The 15,662-nt window shown below is 35.3% G+C and overlaps 1 protein-coding gene across 6 annotated transcripts in view; it reads left to right on the top strand.

Moving 5' to 3' along the window:
- Positions 1–15,662, top strand: part of NBEA (neurobeachin) — a 618,768-nt gene that overhangs the window by 512,182 nt on the left and 90,924 nt on the right. For all 6 annotated transcript variants that reach the window (XM_029209906.1, XM_029209902.1, XM_029209901.1 and 3 more), the window contains one exon: positions 8,579–8,691. In XM_029209906.1, the coding sequence (XP_029065739.1) occupies positions 8,579–8,691 (113 nt within the window). The remainder of the gene's footprint in view (positions 1–8,578; positions 8,692–15,662) is intronic.

Below are 15,662 nucleotides of genomic sequence, written 5' to 3'. Positions count from 1 at the left end.
AGGAGAAGAAAAAGAGCGGAGCTTTACAAATTTCTCCCAGTTGAATATGTGTTATGTGTTCAGTGGACATGAGTATCATCTCTTGGCTGTAGCAGAGAATAATAGGAGATGCTATTGGAGCTATAGGTAAGAGCCAGACTGTGAAGAGCCTGAATCCAGGAGTCTGTATAGTTCTGTAGTAGAAGGCAATGCAGTATGGAATTTCAGGACAATTAAACTGCTAGTTATATATGGCATGAATCAGAAATAAAATACCTTAAAGTTAGGGAGAGCTGTTAGGAGAGCCTTACAGGACTCTAGATATGAAATCAACTTGCTCATCATTTTAATAAATAGTTACTGAACACTTTACTATGTGCCACACACTCTATTTCACACGGACACTTCAGAGGAAAGCAAAGTATGTTTTTTTGCCTTTGAAGGGGTCATAGTATAGTCAGGAAAATAGACATGTACACCAGCAATTCCAGCAAAAAGTTGTAATTATTATAATGAGAAAATATACAAAGCTACTTGAAGTCTTAGGTCCAGAAGGCATTACATTTACAGGAAAAGCTTCTCATAGTCTTTTCATAGGCTTCTCACAGGCAACATTTAAGTTGAAAATTGAAATATGAGTACAAATTCACTGGAAAGTAAGCAAAAGCCACTCCAAGGGGGGAAAAATAAATGTGGAGTCAAAAATTGGATTAGAGTAGTGACAACAGGTATGGCAAAGAAAAAAAGTAAGTAAAGGATCTAATGCACGATGTCATTATATAAAAAGTAGAAGTCACTGTAATATGCTCTAGTTTAGTGGTTGACAAAGTGTGGTCCCCTGACTGGCAGTATTAGTATTGCCTGGGGACTTGGAGATGCAAATTCTCAGACCCCTCAAACCTGCTGAATCAGAAACTCTGAGTGGGGCCCAGCTCTGCATTTTAGCGAGCCTTCTAGGTGGTTCTCATGCACAGTTTGAGTATCATTGCTCTAGCCATTTAGGATCTAATTATCAGAACAAGATTTGCATATGAAAACATCTAGAACATACAAGAAAGCATGTGATTAAGTGTCATTAACTGTAGTGAAAGTTTAGAGAAGTGAAAGGTTAGTATGAAATAGTCTAATCAAGGGAGGCCTCATAGAAAAGATGGGCTTTAAATGAACTCTAAGAATTTTGTCATACGTAGATGATTATCCAGACAAAATGAACCTTCATACAGAAGTAGAATGACAAATTGGAAAAAGTTATGAATATAAATACCCTGAGGTACTCCCCCTGAATATATGTATCCCTGCTAATTCTTCCTTTGCCATCATCCTGAAGTTCTAAGTAGGGGTGCCAGTTTATACTGAGCACCAGCATTAAAGATATGGGTGATGGTATTATAGAGAAGCTTCACCAAAGCCATGATTGAGTACTTATTTAGGAAGCAGTTAGAATTGTCTGTTTTCCTGATTTGTGGAGAATATTATATATCCATTCATCTCCTCTTAATGGAACACTTTTCAGAGTTCTCGAAAGAAAGGACTCTGAAGGTTCCTAGAATAAAGGGAACTATAAAGATGTTAAATTGTACCAATACCACTTTTACTAACCTGGGTTCCACTAAATGATCATGTTGTTTCATAGCACAGTTTTAGGGATACAGTTATTGTTCAATAAATACTTATAAGTCAATTGATTGAAACTTTAGATTTATCATTTCTTGAGAGAATGTTAGTGTTCTTATTGACAAATTATATTTAATTTCCTGGGTAATCCAAAGGCAAGAAATGGTTGGCTTATATCTTATCATAGTCTTCTTTAAACATTTCTTTAATTATTATTATTTTTTCTTCTTACTGTTTTTCTTTTCGGTACGCGGGCCTCTCACTGTTGTGGCCTCTCCCGCTGCGGAGCACAGGCTCCGGACACGCAGGCTCAGCGGCCATGGCTCACAGACCCAGCCGCTCCGCGGCATGTGGGATCTTCCCAGACCGGGGCATGAACCCATGTCCCCCTCATTGGCAGGTGGACTCTCAACCACTGCGCCACCAGGGAAGCCCTCTTTAATTATTCTTAATATCAAGATTCAGGAAAAACCTTTTTATTATTTGTTTAGTTTTATCATTTCTTTTTGATACAGTTCTTTAATATTAATATCAACATTCAGAAAAAAAAAGGCAAATAATGGTTAATGTTTACTGAGCAGTTTACAGTGTTGCAAATATGGTTCTAAGTGTTTTATGTGTATTTACTCATTTAACCCTAACAATAACCCCAGAGTTCCTATCCCCATTTCACCAATGAGGAAATGAGGTGCAGAGAACTAAATAACTCGCCCAAGTCACAGAGCTAGTAAGTGAAGAAGTCAGGATTCTAATGTAGGTAGTTTGGTTGTAGAGCTTCACTCACTTACTATACCATACTGCCTCAGGATATCATGGCACCATTCAATTTCACCTCCAATCATTGGCCTTAATCTGTAACTACTTTTAAGACTGAAACAATTAACGATTTTTAGACATTTTTAATTTATATTTCATCAGAAGAACTTTTGAAGTTTATTTACCATCATGACTTTTGTCCACAGGCATATTCTAGTACTAGATCTGGGCCTGGAATTATCATCTCTAACGTAGACCCTAGTACTGTGTTCACCTAGGTCTCAGATCCAGAGAAAGAGTCTGAGGCAGAGATTTGCTTGCAGGAAGTTTATTGGAGAGTGTCCTTGGGATCAACATCTGTGAGGGGAGGAAGAAAGTAGAAGCGGGCAGAAGGAGAAAAATGAACCCCAGAGTAATTGCAGCAAAGGCCTCAGCAGATCCCTTCAGAGGTGTCTTGCCCTGAGACAAGGCGGCCAGGCCTTCATTACCTCCACTTTGCAGTCATTGGATGCAGACTCCTGGAAAGGAGACATGACCTTGCATGAAAGGGCTTTCTTCTGATCATGGCAACTCCTGGATAATCCTGGAGAAGGCCACCAGCCATGACATGGGTGACACAACCACCATCCCCCCATCTAGGTTAGAGTGGTTCTCAGAATCACCTGGAGGGCTTGCTGAAACCAACAGGTTCTGATTCAGTAGGTTTAGGGTGGGCCTCAAGAATTTGTATTTCTAACAAGTACCTAGGTGATGCTGATGCCACTGGTCCAAGGTTTGCACTTTGAGAACCACCTCCTCACACATATATTCTTAAAAGATTTACCTTACGATAATTGTCTTAATCTCCTGTAGCGTTCGCACCTTCTATAGCGCTGTCTGTGCCACCCATGTTGGCACTTAGATAATGCATCCTTGGATTTTATGTCTGTATCTCTTCTTTCCAGTAAGATTATGAGGTCAAAGTTTTGCTTGATAAATGCTCATCAAACTGAACTGACTTAATATTTATGCTCTGTGTTTGCATGATTTTACGATTATGTGAATTCACTAGAATTGCTGGATGAGGGATGCTTTAAATTTCCTGGATTAAAGAGAAGAGTTATAGAATAGAATCTGATTGAGAAGATGAAGCAACCCTTTCTGGCTTCTGGCTTCTGGTTTTTAAAAATATAGGTCAATGTGGCTTAATAAATTCACATTTTCAATAAAAATATTCTAGTAACTCTCTTACCCTCTCAGATGTACTTTTTTCTCCAAAATGTTCTTTTAACATGAAATGTGAAATACATTTTATGACCCATTTCTTGTTCTCCATTTCTTGAGGTCTCTCATACTTGGCCAATTTGTCTTTTCTCCTTTTTAATTGCTTTTAAAAATAAGACTCTCTACAAAGCATACAACAGCAGTGTCCTAGTATTAATACAATACAGTATGTAGATTTTTAGACCCTCCTGTGAGCATATAAATAAACACATTATCCTATATGTATGTAAGTTTTGTAAAGATACTTTACATAGTAAAAGAAGCTTGTCAAATATTCAGAAAACATACTGTTTTGAGAGGACACCTAAAGGCCCATAAATTTTTTCATGGCCTTTCTTTTGTTATATTTATATATTTAATAAATACTCATTATAGAAAAGTGGAAATATAGAAAAGTGTAATTTAAAAATTTAATTACTTGAAGACTAGCCATAAATATCATAATTAACGTTTTGGTGATTTTTCTGTTTTTTTCTTTTTCTGTGTGTGGTAATCTTTGGGAATCTGCTACACATACACGTTCATTCTTCTTTTTCCATCTCATTAAATAGCATTTGAAATCATGATCTTAAAAACTGCATGAAAGTCTAGCTTAGTACTGTGGTATAATTTAACTATTTTGAAACAATTGGGTTTTGTTTTCTTAATTTTTGAAGAGCATTAAGTTTTGGAAGATTTTTAGTGATGCATAGAGTTTAACTAAAAATGTGGGTTCAGCCTCTAATTTCCAGAGTTGACCTAATTTCTGTTTATTGTGTTCCAAAAGATACAGCCTATGCCTATTTTATGCCTTATTAGATAATACTATGAACATGACTTAAAATCTGGCATTCTTACATTAAAAAAAAAAAAAAAATAGCACATTGACTGCTAACATAGCTTAGTGTAAATGATCCCGTTAGGTTTGGGAGGTTTTTTAAAAGGTTTTTGAGTTGTTTTTCATATGATCGGCTAATGAATTCAGCACAGCTTCCTCAACCCCAACCTTTTTCTCCTGTTTAGCATTTTCTACTTTTTTTACTCTGTGATGTACAAGCCCTCCCTGGTTAATTATGTATATATTTAGCTACTGCATGTGTTGGGCTTATTATTGTCATCTAATTAAATGTAACTTGAACTGCTTGCTTCTAGAAAAATCATTAAAAATTCTTTCCTAATGACCTAGAGATGACAAAACGTCTGTAAAGTGCGAAGAAGCAGACAAGCACAGGAACATCGCTCTTAAAGAGTGCTAATCCAGATGCTGCAATCATCTAATTAAACAATATTTTGCTGTCATTAACATTTTCACCAAGGAATTGCAGTTATAATTTCTTTGTCAGCTGTCTCTAGATCACTTTACCTTCAAAACTAAAGTGCCATATAAAAACATTAAATTGGATGGTTTAATTAAAAGTTTTTTTTTTAAATGAAGAAACATATCTAGTGTTTCTGAAATCTCATTTACTGTGCTTCACTTTTATTGTTTGAGTAGATTAGTGTCATAGGCTTGTGATAATTAATATTCATCTTCCAAGTTAAGTCCTTAGAAGCATAGTTAGTAAAAAAAATTCTGCACCTATTACTGCTGGAAAAGGAAATAACAGCACAAGGTTATTTACTAAATTTCAATTATCCTAAAAAAAATTAATAAGTACGTAGATGTGCCAGAACTTAACAGATATTATTTTGGAAATATTTCACTTTTTTGGTTAATTCGGTACACAGCAGGGTTTTTTTTTTTTTTTCATTTCACAAAGGTGTTCAGTAAAATAATTAAAGTAATAATATTAATTCATGGCTAAAATTTATAAATGCAAAATCCCAGAGTACCAACTTCATCCATGCGAGTTTTAAATACATGGTGAATTTTTAATTCAAATGAAAAATAATATATTAACTGTCCATGTTGCAAAGCTTTTATGTGGAAAGTTTTATATAAAAAGGTTTTAATGTAACTGTCAGAACATCTGTTTATATAGTTGATTGTATTTGTTAGATTTAAAATGTGCTATAAAGCTTTAGTAATTTAAAACTTACTAAATTTTTCTAAGCATTTATTTTTAAAGAATCTTCCAAAGATTATTAAAAGTGAATTAACAAAAAATGCAGGATAGATTAATTACCATGAGCTGTGACTGTAGACAGCAGTCAATTTGTGTGTGTGTGTGTGTGTGTGTGTGTGTGTATGTATGTTAAAGATACCTTCCTTTCTTTGTAGTTTTTCCAAAAATAGCATTATATCTTTTCTTTAATTAGAAAATCATTTCTAGTGAAAGGCTAGTGTCTTCAAGTATAGTCTCTATTTTTATGCTGTTACTGAGTTAATGTAAATTGGCTTTTTATTTATTTTAGTTTGACAGTTTTTCCTTAAGTTATGAAACTTCATCAGAAAATTTAAAAACAGTTATTATGTCTAATTTTCAGCCATTGATTTACATAAGTAATAGAAAATATGTTACATAAATAACATCAAATTATTCTCTTAAAATACACATATATTGGAAGACCTCTTTTTCATTAAAATCTATAGATTTTTAAGTAGAATGGTAACCCAGAAAATGGCCGAGCACTAAATATGCCACGGTCCTACTTACAATCCCAGAAATAGCTCTGCCCAGCCAGTCTAGACTCTCTGTATATATACATGCATAGAAAAAACACTGAGAGTAATCAGGTGTCCTAGGTTAACATAAACTCTCAGTAATAAATTTAAAATTTTAGAATTTTACACTGTGCATTTTACAGTGGTACTGCTTTAGCAGTCTATTTTCATATACAAAAGACTGTAGTTAAAAGGCTCCAAATTCTCATCACTATTTTTCATCACAGTAGACTTACGAACATAAAGCAGGTGCATTCGTCGGCCACAGATATTTCCGTCTGGTGGTTTAACACGCACATTCACAAGGCCACTCTCTCTCATGTGTACTTCTGTGCCTTGGCATAGTCCTCTTCCTCCAACAAGACTATCCTGCAATTTTCCTTTTTTATTTGGCTTATGGTTTGTTCATCTTTTAAAATTTGGCTCTCATTTTATCGCATTTTTATCACATATGCATTCGTTCTTTCAACAAATATCTATCGGACAAACAAAATATGCCAATATACAGAGGCATTTTTTTTTTTTTAAAAACTCAAACCCTACATTCTGGAGTTTATGGACTAGTGGAGAGGCAGACAAGTATTAGCTAGAACACATCTGCAACAGTGCTGTGGCAGAGAACAAAGAGGAAGCCCTAACCTTACTCTCACCTTGCTCCAGGAAATGCAGAGTGGAAGCAACATTCTGCTTTCTATCAATTGCCTACATTTATAATATACACCCACATTAGTTTACATATTTAAAACAATAAGTAATTGTGTTGTAAAGTGCAGAGATTCATATAAGAAACAGATAAAATAGTCACCGAGTAAAATGTTTACTGAGTGAATTAATTAATTTGGTTTCATGCTTATAATAGTAGCAGATTTAGTTCTTCCTCAGATTATGGGGGTTTTTTTGCTTTGTTTTTTTTTTATTTCACAGTCACAGTTACCAGTTGCTACAAGAGGTAGGTATCATTTAATTTCAGTTCTTGATGACGAATAAGATAATGTATGCATATCTGTGCTACTGTTATGCTAACACGGTGTGCAACAAGGAGCACAAGATGAAATCATATCACTAATATCAGGGAAATTGCTAATTTGTATGGATTTGAATGGAAATTTAGAAAGTCCTGTGATCAGTTCATAATGCATTTTTACAAAAAAACAGTCTTGTCCAACGGAAGTTTTCTTTGGACCCTGTTTCTTTAATACTGCTCCTCTTAATTTCACCTGATCATATGTTATTCAGTGTCAGTTTATCAGGGTAAGCCAGCCCTGTGCTCTCCCTAAGCTTTGCCACGGTCCCACGGGCTTCAGTGTCCTACCTAAAATGCTTCAGTCATTCTGTCAAAAACTAACGAAAACCAACAAACAAAATTCAGCCTAGGGCTTCCGTGGTGGCGCAGTGGTTGAGAGTCCGCCTGCCGATGCAGGGGACATGGGTTCATGCCCCGGTCCGGGAAGATCCCACATGCCGCGGAGCAGCTGGGCCCGTGAGCCATGGCCGCTGAGCCTGCGCGTCCGGAGCCTGTGCTCCGCAACGGGAGAGGCCACAACAGTGAGAGGCCCGCGTACCGCAAAAAAAAAAAAAAAAAAAAAATTCAGCCTAACATTCAGCAGCTCTCCACTAAAGTGAAACAACATAATACGAAAAGAAAATTCATGAACTTAAGGGAGTGAAAAAAATGTGCATAACATCTGCCTCGGTGCTTTTTCGTACTGGCTTCAGGGTACTTCTGTTAACTTGCAAATTCTCTACATTGATTCTTAATAGAAGCACAATGTAGTATGCTGTATACTGGCAATAGAATTCTGGATATATACTAGTTATAGTAGAACACCATCACATAATCTGCAAGTGTGCAGACCAGCAGGTGACCTCCTCCATGATCACTTTCAGGGACCCCAGCTTACCAGGCTCTGCTTCCAGGGTGGCAATAGCATCTTCATCATAGTCAGCAGAAGAGAGATGGAGCACGGAGCACCCATGCAACAAGCTGCAGAGGACCAAGGCTGAAAGTAGCAGATACCACCTCTGCTCACATTCTGTAGATTAGAACTAAGTCTCACAGCCATAGCTACTAATAAGGGAGCCTGAGAAATGTGGTCTAGCCCAGGAAGGAGAGAAATTGATTATGACGAACAGCTAGCAATCACTACCACAAGTTACATTCTAAAAAAGTAATTCTAGTTACTCACTTCTTAATTATTATTGAGTGAGTTCACTTGAAACACATTGTTATAAGTGCTTTTGATTGAATAAAGGCATAGTTCAGTAAACAAAAGAGTTACTTTTCTTCTGCAATGCAATAGTTGCCTCATCTATTAGAAGGACAGGGACACTTCGATAAGCAATTAGTGTATACAGATTTTCATTTATCTTTTTCTTTACTAGGACGGACATATAATGATCTGAACCAATACCCCGTGTTTCCGTGGGTATTAACAAACTATGAATCAGAAGAATTGGATTTGACTCTTCCAGGAAACTTCAGGGATCTATCAAAGGTAACTTTTAAATATATAGAAGTCAATTTTCTTCGTAAGGCTATATTCTAAAAGCATTTCTACCAGAGTATATATGTTCAATTAATGTTTGTAAGAAAGTAAACCTGAATGTCTTCTGTTTTTGTAGTCAGAATCTAAATTTCATCAATGATTAGCATAGGAATTAAGCTACAAGAAGATAAATCAGTACTAGTATGGCAAAATGAAATGGATATTTGAGAAAGAGCATATGTAAGAAGAGGTTGTTCAGATATCCTAGGTTTTAAAGGTCAAGGCGAGAAACTTGAAATTAGTACAAAATTTGGCCAGTAATTTCTGTGGTGTATTTCTTAGGTGATAAGACATGTTATCTTGACCATAATACATACACACCTACTGTAGGGGAGCTTGATACTGGAGAGAAAGTAGGGCACAATAATTTATCAAGGGTCTGTTAAGATAAAAGAGCGAAGATTTGGCCCAAAAATGGCAAGAAAAAAAATACACAATGGGTGATAAGGATAAGAAGCGAATTTCTGGTTAGTTCGCCTCATTTGTTGAGAAGAAACCTAAGTGGGATACTAAGCTCTTTGAAATTCAGTGAAAAACTAGATACTAAGGCCCAAAAGCTTTTCTCTAGCCTCAGCTAATATCAGAGCCAAACCCTAAAGTTTATATCAATACTTTAGCCATATTAAGCCTCAGGCCATTCACTCTGAATTTCCTTCCCTTTTCTATTCTCCTTAGTTGTCTGGTTTAGCATGCCACAGCAGCACGAAAGGCATATAGGCACACGCTTGTGGTTGGGGGAGAGTTGAGGAGCTCATGAACAAGGGCAGCAGAAGTTCTGCAAGGCAGGGAAGCATGAAATGCAAGCAATTTAAAATTAATCCCACAAATGGTTTTTAACTCTGCACACCTTCTCTTGCCTTTTTTCTTGCCTTTGAAAACTAGACCCACCTAAGTTGAAGTTCTCTCTGCCACTGCTTACTAGCTGTGTGACCAGAAGCCACTCTCTTTTAGCCTCAATCTCCCCATTTGTAATACGAGAATAATACTGTCCTACCTCATACAGTTGCGAAGGTCAAATGACATGTGCATTTAAAGAATGTAACATAGTACTTGGAACATAGAAGCACTTCTTGAATATGAGCTATTATTACACGTGGAATATTTCTTAGCCTGTTTTTGAAGCCTGTATACTAATTTTTGCATGTTCTTCTCTGTCATTCACTCTCTATTTCTTATATTTTATGTGACTGCCTTATCAAACTTGCTAGCTCATTGCTAATTTTAGCTATGCTATTATAGATACTCAAGGGACCTAAGGAATCAATTAGCCATCATCTTACTGAGAGTCACACAGCTGGTTAAAAAAAAAAAATGCTAGCAAGTGAATTTCAATATGGTTGCAAATATAGTAATTGTTCCAGTGAACGGTTATTTGAACTGAACAAAAATCTTTAACCATCTACTATGTGCAAATAAGGATTCAGGCTTAGGTAGATATAAGCACTGTAATTCATAAGGCTTGCCCTCTGGAAGCAAAATTAAATAAGATTAAAATTATTCTTATTTTATATAATAATATAATTATTAAAATTATAAAATTAAAAATTAAATAAGATAAAATCATTTTCTTCAAAAATTAAATAAGAATGTACTATATTTATGGAGAACTACATGAAAGGCAATAAATAGCAGTTAGGAACAAGAACTCTGTAGCTAGACTGCCTGGGTTTAGATCCTAATTCTGCCACTTACTCGCTTTGGGGCCTTAGACAACTATTTCACTTCTCTTTGCCTTAGTTTCCTCACCTGTATAATGGCGACAATAATAGTAGGGTTGTTATGAGGATTTGATGAGTTAATAAGTATAAAAAACTTAGAAGAGTACCTAGCATATCAACATTAGCTATGAATATAAATATAATGCAGTAAATCATCTATATGCTATATACTTTGAATTGTGTTTCAAATTTTAAATAATGATCATAAATATATGCTGCTGTATCTATAATGGGATTAGAATGGTATGAATTTTTTACATGAATTGCTAAGGTTGAGGTGTAATCTTTGGGTGTAAAGAGAAACCAAACTAACTTATCAATATGAAGGTGAAAACTGTTAAACTAGTTCTTTAACAAAATCTTATCTACATGTGTTTTATTTAACATTAATTCAATAGGCACTATGTATTAGACACTACTATATATATACATATATACACACAGTAACATGTATAGTGTAGATTCTCAGGTAGCATGATACGTAGTCTTAAAACCTCATGAGCTACCACTGTAGCTATTTTAGATTATTTGTAGAACAGGGAAGAAGGTCCTTTTTCTTTGAAATCAACTGGGATATCTTGGTGAAAGGAAGCCTACAGACCAAAGTTCCCTTCTTCCTCCATTTATGTGTTCATTCTTTCAGTCATTCATTCAGTCAACAAATATTTATCACAGATTTGCTGTTGTATGTCAAGCACTGTATTAGGGGGAAGAGTGTACAGGAGTTAATAAAACAAACATATCTGAGCCATCTTGGAAAAAGTCCAGTCCAGAGCTGAGACGAAAAAACCAGATAGTTACCAGAAATCTGGGAGGCCTACATTATGACAGTAGGTATAGTGGGGACTGTAGCAGCTTGGAAAATGCAAGCTCAAGTACACTAAGACATTTGGACTCAAATGTTCTTGAAACACTAACCCAACCAAAGAAAATATGGCCTTCATTATGATTAATATAGATTATATAAGGCATATGGTAAAATATTTGCTAGTAATTATAGATTTTTAGTTTATTCATGTAGAAAAAATGAGATAAATTAAATGAGGAAGTCACTGTTTCTAAAGTAACTAGAATATGTAAACATTCTTCAGGTTTTTAAAGCTGATCTATTTAATCTGTATGCCTTTTGGCAGAACTTTTCCCTTTCTGACCCACATGTGCTCTCCTAATTTTGTTTAGTGTTAGATAAATAGAAGAGGTAAACAGACAGCCTAAATAAATTAGGCAACGTGAATACTAACTGTGCTTTTGCAAACATAGAGTCCTTCATGTTGTGAACATTTGAGCCCATGGTTCTCTAAAGATAGATAGCTTTTCTTCCAATTCTGCTATGTTCCATGCTTTAGCAATTTGTTCTTTATTTTCTGTCAGAATAACATGATAGGAAAATGGTAGCAAATTAAAGCCTCTTGATGTGTTAATAAATTACTCTTGCATTGTTCCCATGCTTCATTGAATTTCTTAATAGGAACTTCTTACAAATGGGCTAGAAACCCGAGACTGTCCTGATAAAAATCATTAATAAACAAGTTTTTAATGTATGAAAATATATCATATTATATGCCTAATGGGAAAAATGACATTTGAAATACAATAACTGGAAGGAAAAACTGCTAATAATGCAATATTATTAAGAGTTGACCATTGAGAAGCACATGAAATTCTTGTAGTTACAACCAGTACTACAAATGAAATTTTTAATGGAGAGTTTGGTAATCTTCAGAAACTCAAGGAAGATTTCGAATATTTTAATGATGTTATTAACCAGAAACATTCTAAAAGATCTCCAATAACAAAAGAAGTTTTTCCTAAACAGAGATTAGGACCCAAGTAATAATTCCTTTAAGTGAGTAATTCTAGAATTTGTCTTAGTAAACAACATTTGGAGCCCCAGATAATTTTTATATTCTTTACTGCATAAAAGTTAAGAAGTTAAGAAATGTACAGTCCTAAACAAATTGAAGATTACTTCTCTTTCTTTATAGCTCTGCATTAAGTTAGCTTTATGAATTCTAGTTATATCAGGACTTTTGAATGAATATTTCAGACAACCCAGCTTGAGCAATTGGCTTAAACAATAAATCAATATCATTGGTTCTCACAACTAAAAAATTCAGAGGAAGGTTTAGTTTTCAGTCAGATTTATTTCCGGTGATGCAGATAATGCCACCAAGCAAAGTTCTTTCCATTGTTCTTCTCTGCCTTCCCATCTGTGGACTTCACACTCACCCTCTGCTGGATGGCCTCCAGTAGCTCCCGGCAATCCCCTTTTAGGAGCAGAATGGCTGCAACAGTTCCAGACCTCACATCATACTATCCAAAGAAAGAGAGAGCATCTCACCAAGTAGCTCACATGGAAGACAAAAGAAACTTTCCTTTCCCAGAAATCCCGGAAAATGTCTCCTCATGCACTAGGCTAAGAGTTGACCGGAGGAAATTTGGATTCCTGTTTCCGAAAGAAACGGGGGTTAGTTGGTGAGCAACAAACAACTCACTATTATAAAGTGTCAAATATACTGTATCTGAAAGTTTCTTCTTTATAGTTTCTATAATCTAGGTAATAGCAAATAAATTACAGGTTTGTATACACATAGCTACTATGTAAAAGGAACTTTGCAAGGTGCTAAGAGGACTTCAGAGTCCTGACCGTCAAGGAATGTTCATTGGTTATAAAGGGAAAAAACCAATAGGCAGTAGGTTGTTTATTACATACATATAATTATAATATATGACATTCAATGGAGTCAGAGATAAATTTACCATAAGAAATTAAGCTAATCGGGCTTAAACTTCAAAGCCCCGCAAGTTTCAGGGGCTTCTTTTTATCCCTTGCCCCTAATTTTATGTTCATAGTTTTATGCTCATTTTCTTAAAGAACCCCTATGCTACAAATTGCTTGTCTCATAAAACCCAGATCCACCCTCAGTGCAAAGGAAGGAGCTGTCTCTTGAGGAATCCTGGATGCTTCACTGAAGCAAATGAGAGGGGTACATAAGGGTTTTAAACATCTAGCTACTCCTGGATCTATTTCTTCCCATATCTAATCTAGGTCCGTAATTCAACTGTTACATGCATTTCTTACGTACTTCCCCAAAACGTTCTGACAATACTGACAAAGCAATGGCTTTCTATTTCATTTTAAGCAGCATCTAATACTTAACAAAAGAATGTTGGAAAAATTAGTAGCAATATTCTTATAGTATTATGCAGATAAGAACCAAAAATGAGAAACAAAGTGAATAAAGATAATGTCTCTGCCCCAGACATACTTTCCCCAGGACTTTGATGCCATGGACAGGATGGCGATATGAGCTGGAGATGGCTTTCTTGCTCTTCACAAAGTCCCTGCTACAGTCAGGGCTACAGCAAGCATTCAGCTCTCAGTTACAGAGGAAGGTGAATCCTGGAGGTTTCTGTTCTCTGTATTGGATGCTGGGAAAGGTTAATCCTAGAATTATCAAACCTTTTCAGTTTTTCTTTATGTGTATCTATTAAAATTGAGAGGAAAAAAAGGAGAGGTAGTAAACAGAACATGAAAAGAATGTCACCTCTGTTCAAATGTAGCTCTCTCACCTGCTGTACAGACTTAGGCATGTTTCCTAAGCTCTCTGAACTTCTGTTTCCTCTTCTTTAAATTGAACACAATAGTATTTACAAAATAGAGTTGTTGTGCCTAATGGAGGTAAGGCACCTAGTATAATGTCCAACACACAGTGGCATTCAGTGACTGGGGGCTACAAAACAAAGTTCCTTAATTGTCAGTTGACAGTTCACCTTTGGTGTGATTGAAAAAAATCTAGTGAAAAAGATCAATTTAATTTTGTTTTAATAAAATTAAAAGCAACAACTTTTAATAAAATATGAAATATTTTTCATGCAATAAATAATTGCTTTTTCATCTCTTTAAATTTCCAAGTTACCAAAACCTTAAACATCAAATTATTGAAGTTAAATTAAACATTTATTGAAACTGGAGATGAAATATTTATTTAGATGAAATTTATTTAGATGAAATATTTTATTATATTTATAACATTCTTACTCCTTCCTTCGCCCATTTAACTGAACAGTTGAAGAGTACAGGAGCAATGAAATTTCCTGATCAGTAAAATTTATTAGACCCCTCATTTGATTAGACATCACAAGTTCAAGTTTTATTCATTACATGTACAGGTTAGAGGTCATATGTATTGTTTGACATGCTGGACAGCTAATGAAACAATCTGTCATTGACTTATCTTTTCAGTACTCAACCACCAGTGGGTGTAGAGATTTTTCCCCCAATTTATGCAGGTTTTCCTCATGGAGATGTGATTTTGTGGTGAAATCTATCTTAAAACATGATATATGCTACTGCTTCAGTTATTTACATACGCTCATATGAACTTTACTCTGAAATTACAGTGGTTACGTGACTTTGACATGAAGCACAGCCCCTTGCTCATTAAAGTGTAAATGGAATTTTCCTATTTCCCAGTCATGCCCTCTGATAAGTGAAATAGTTTCATCACAAAGCCAAGTCTTACTAATATTGACATGAGCGTAGGACATCACACACACACACCCATTCACTGAATGGAAAAAATATGTTTTGTTAACACAGGAGTTGTTTGACTGACAGATGATGATAAGCATAACCATTTTCCCAAATTATTATGCCACTTAAAAAAAGGAAGTGATAATGCCTTGAGGCTTGGAAATGTGATAATGCAACTGGATGCACTGAAGTGTGAATACTCTCAACTGTCCACCCTTGATACTGCCAAACGCCTACATACCACGTAGAAAAGGGTTTACCTCAACTCGGCAATGTGATGCAAGTTTCTACAGTCATTTTACCTTTCTCTCTCATCATAAATTAACAATATCTAAAATGAAATTAGTTTTATTTGCTTTAGTATATAATTTACCTAATGCTTTAGTTTTAACAACAAAACGTGAAGAACGGGCAAAACTACTAAGTGTATTGGTAGCTGACTCTGATGATATAAAACTTATTAGAAGACAAAAATGTGAATGTGTAAATTTAATTATATACCATCTGCCAAAAATCCTACTGCCAAATATGAATTTTTTTCTAACTATACATTGAAGGTCGCCTTAACATAGAACCCAACTTGAAAATCGTTTTGTTAGGCTGGCTTCTATTGCAATGCTGAAGGATAAGTGCTATTTTAAGACAAGGTATGAATTGGCAAAGTC

Source organism: Monodon monoceros, unplaced genomic scaffold (assembly GCF_005190385.1).
Source record: "Monodon monoceros isolate NGI ecotype Baffin Bay Population unplaced genomic scaffold, NGI_Narwhal_1 Super_Scaffold_8, whole genome shotgun sequence".
Taxonomy (NCBI): domain Eukaryota; kingdom Metazoa; phylum Chordata; class Mammalia; order Artiodactyla; family Monodontidae; genus Monodon; species Monodon monoceros.
The sequence above is the reverse complement of the archived record's forward strand: the minus strand, read 5'-3'. Positions and strand labels throughout refer to the sequence as shown.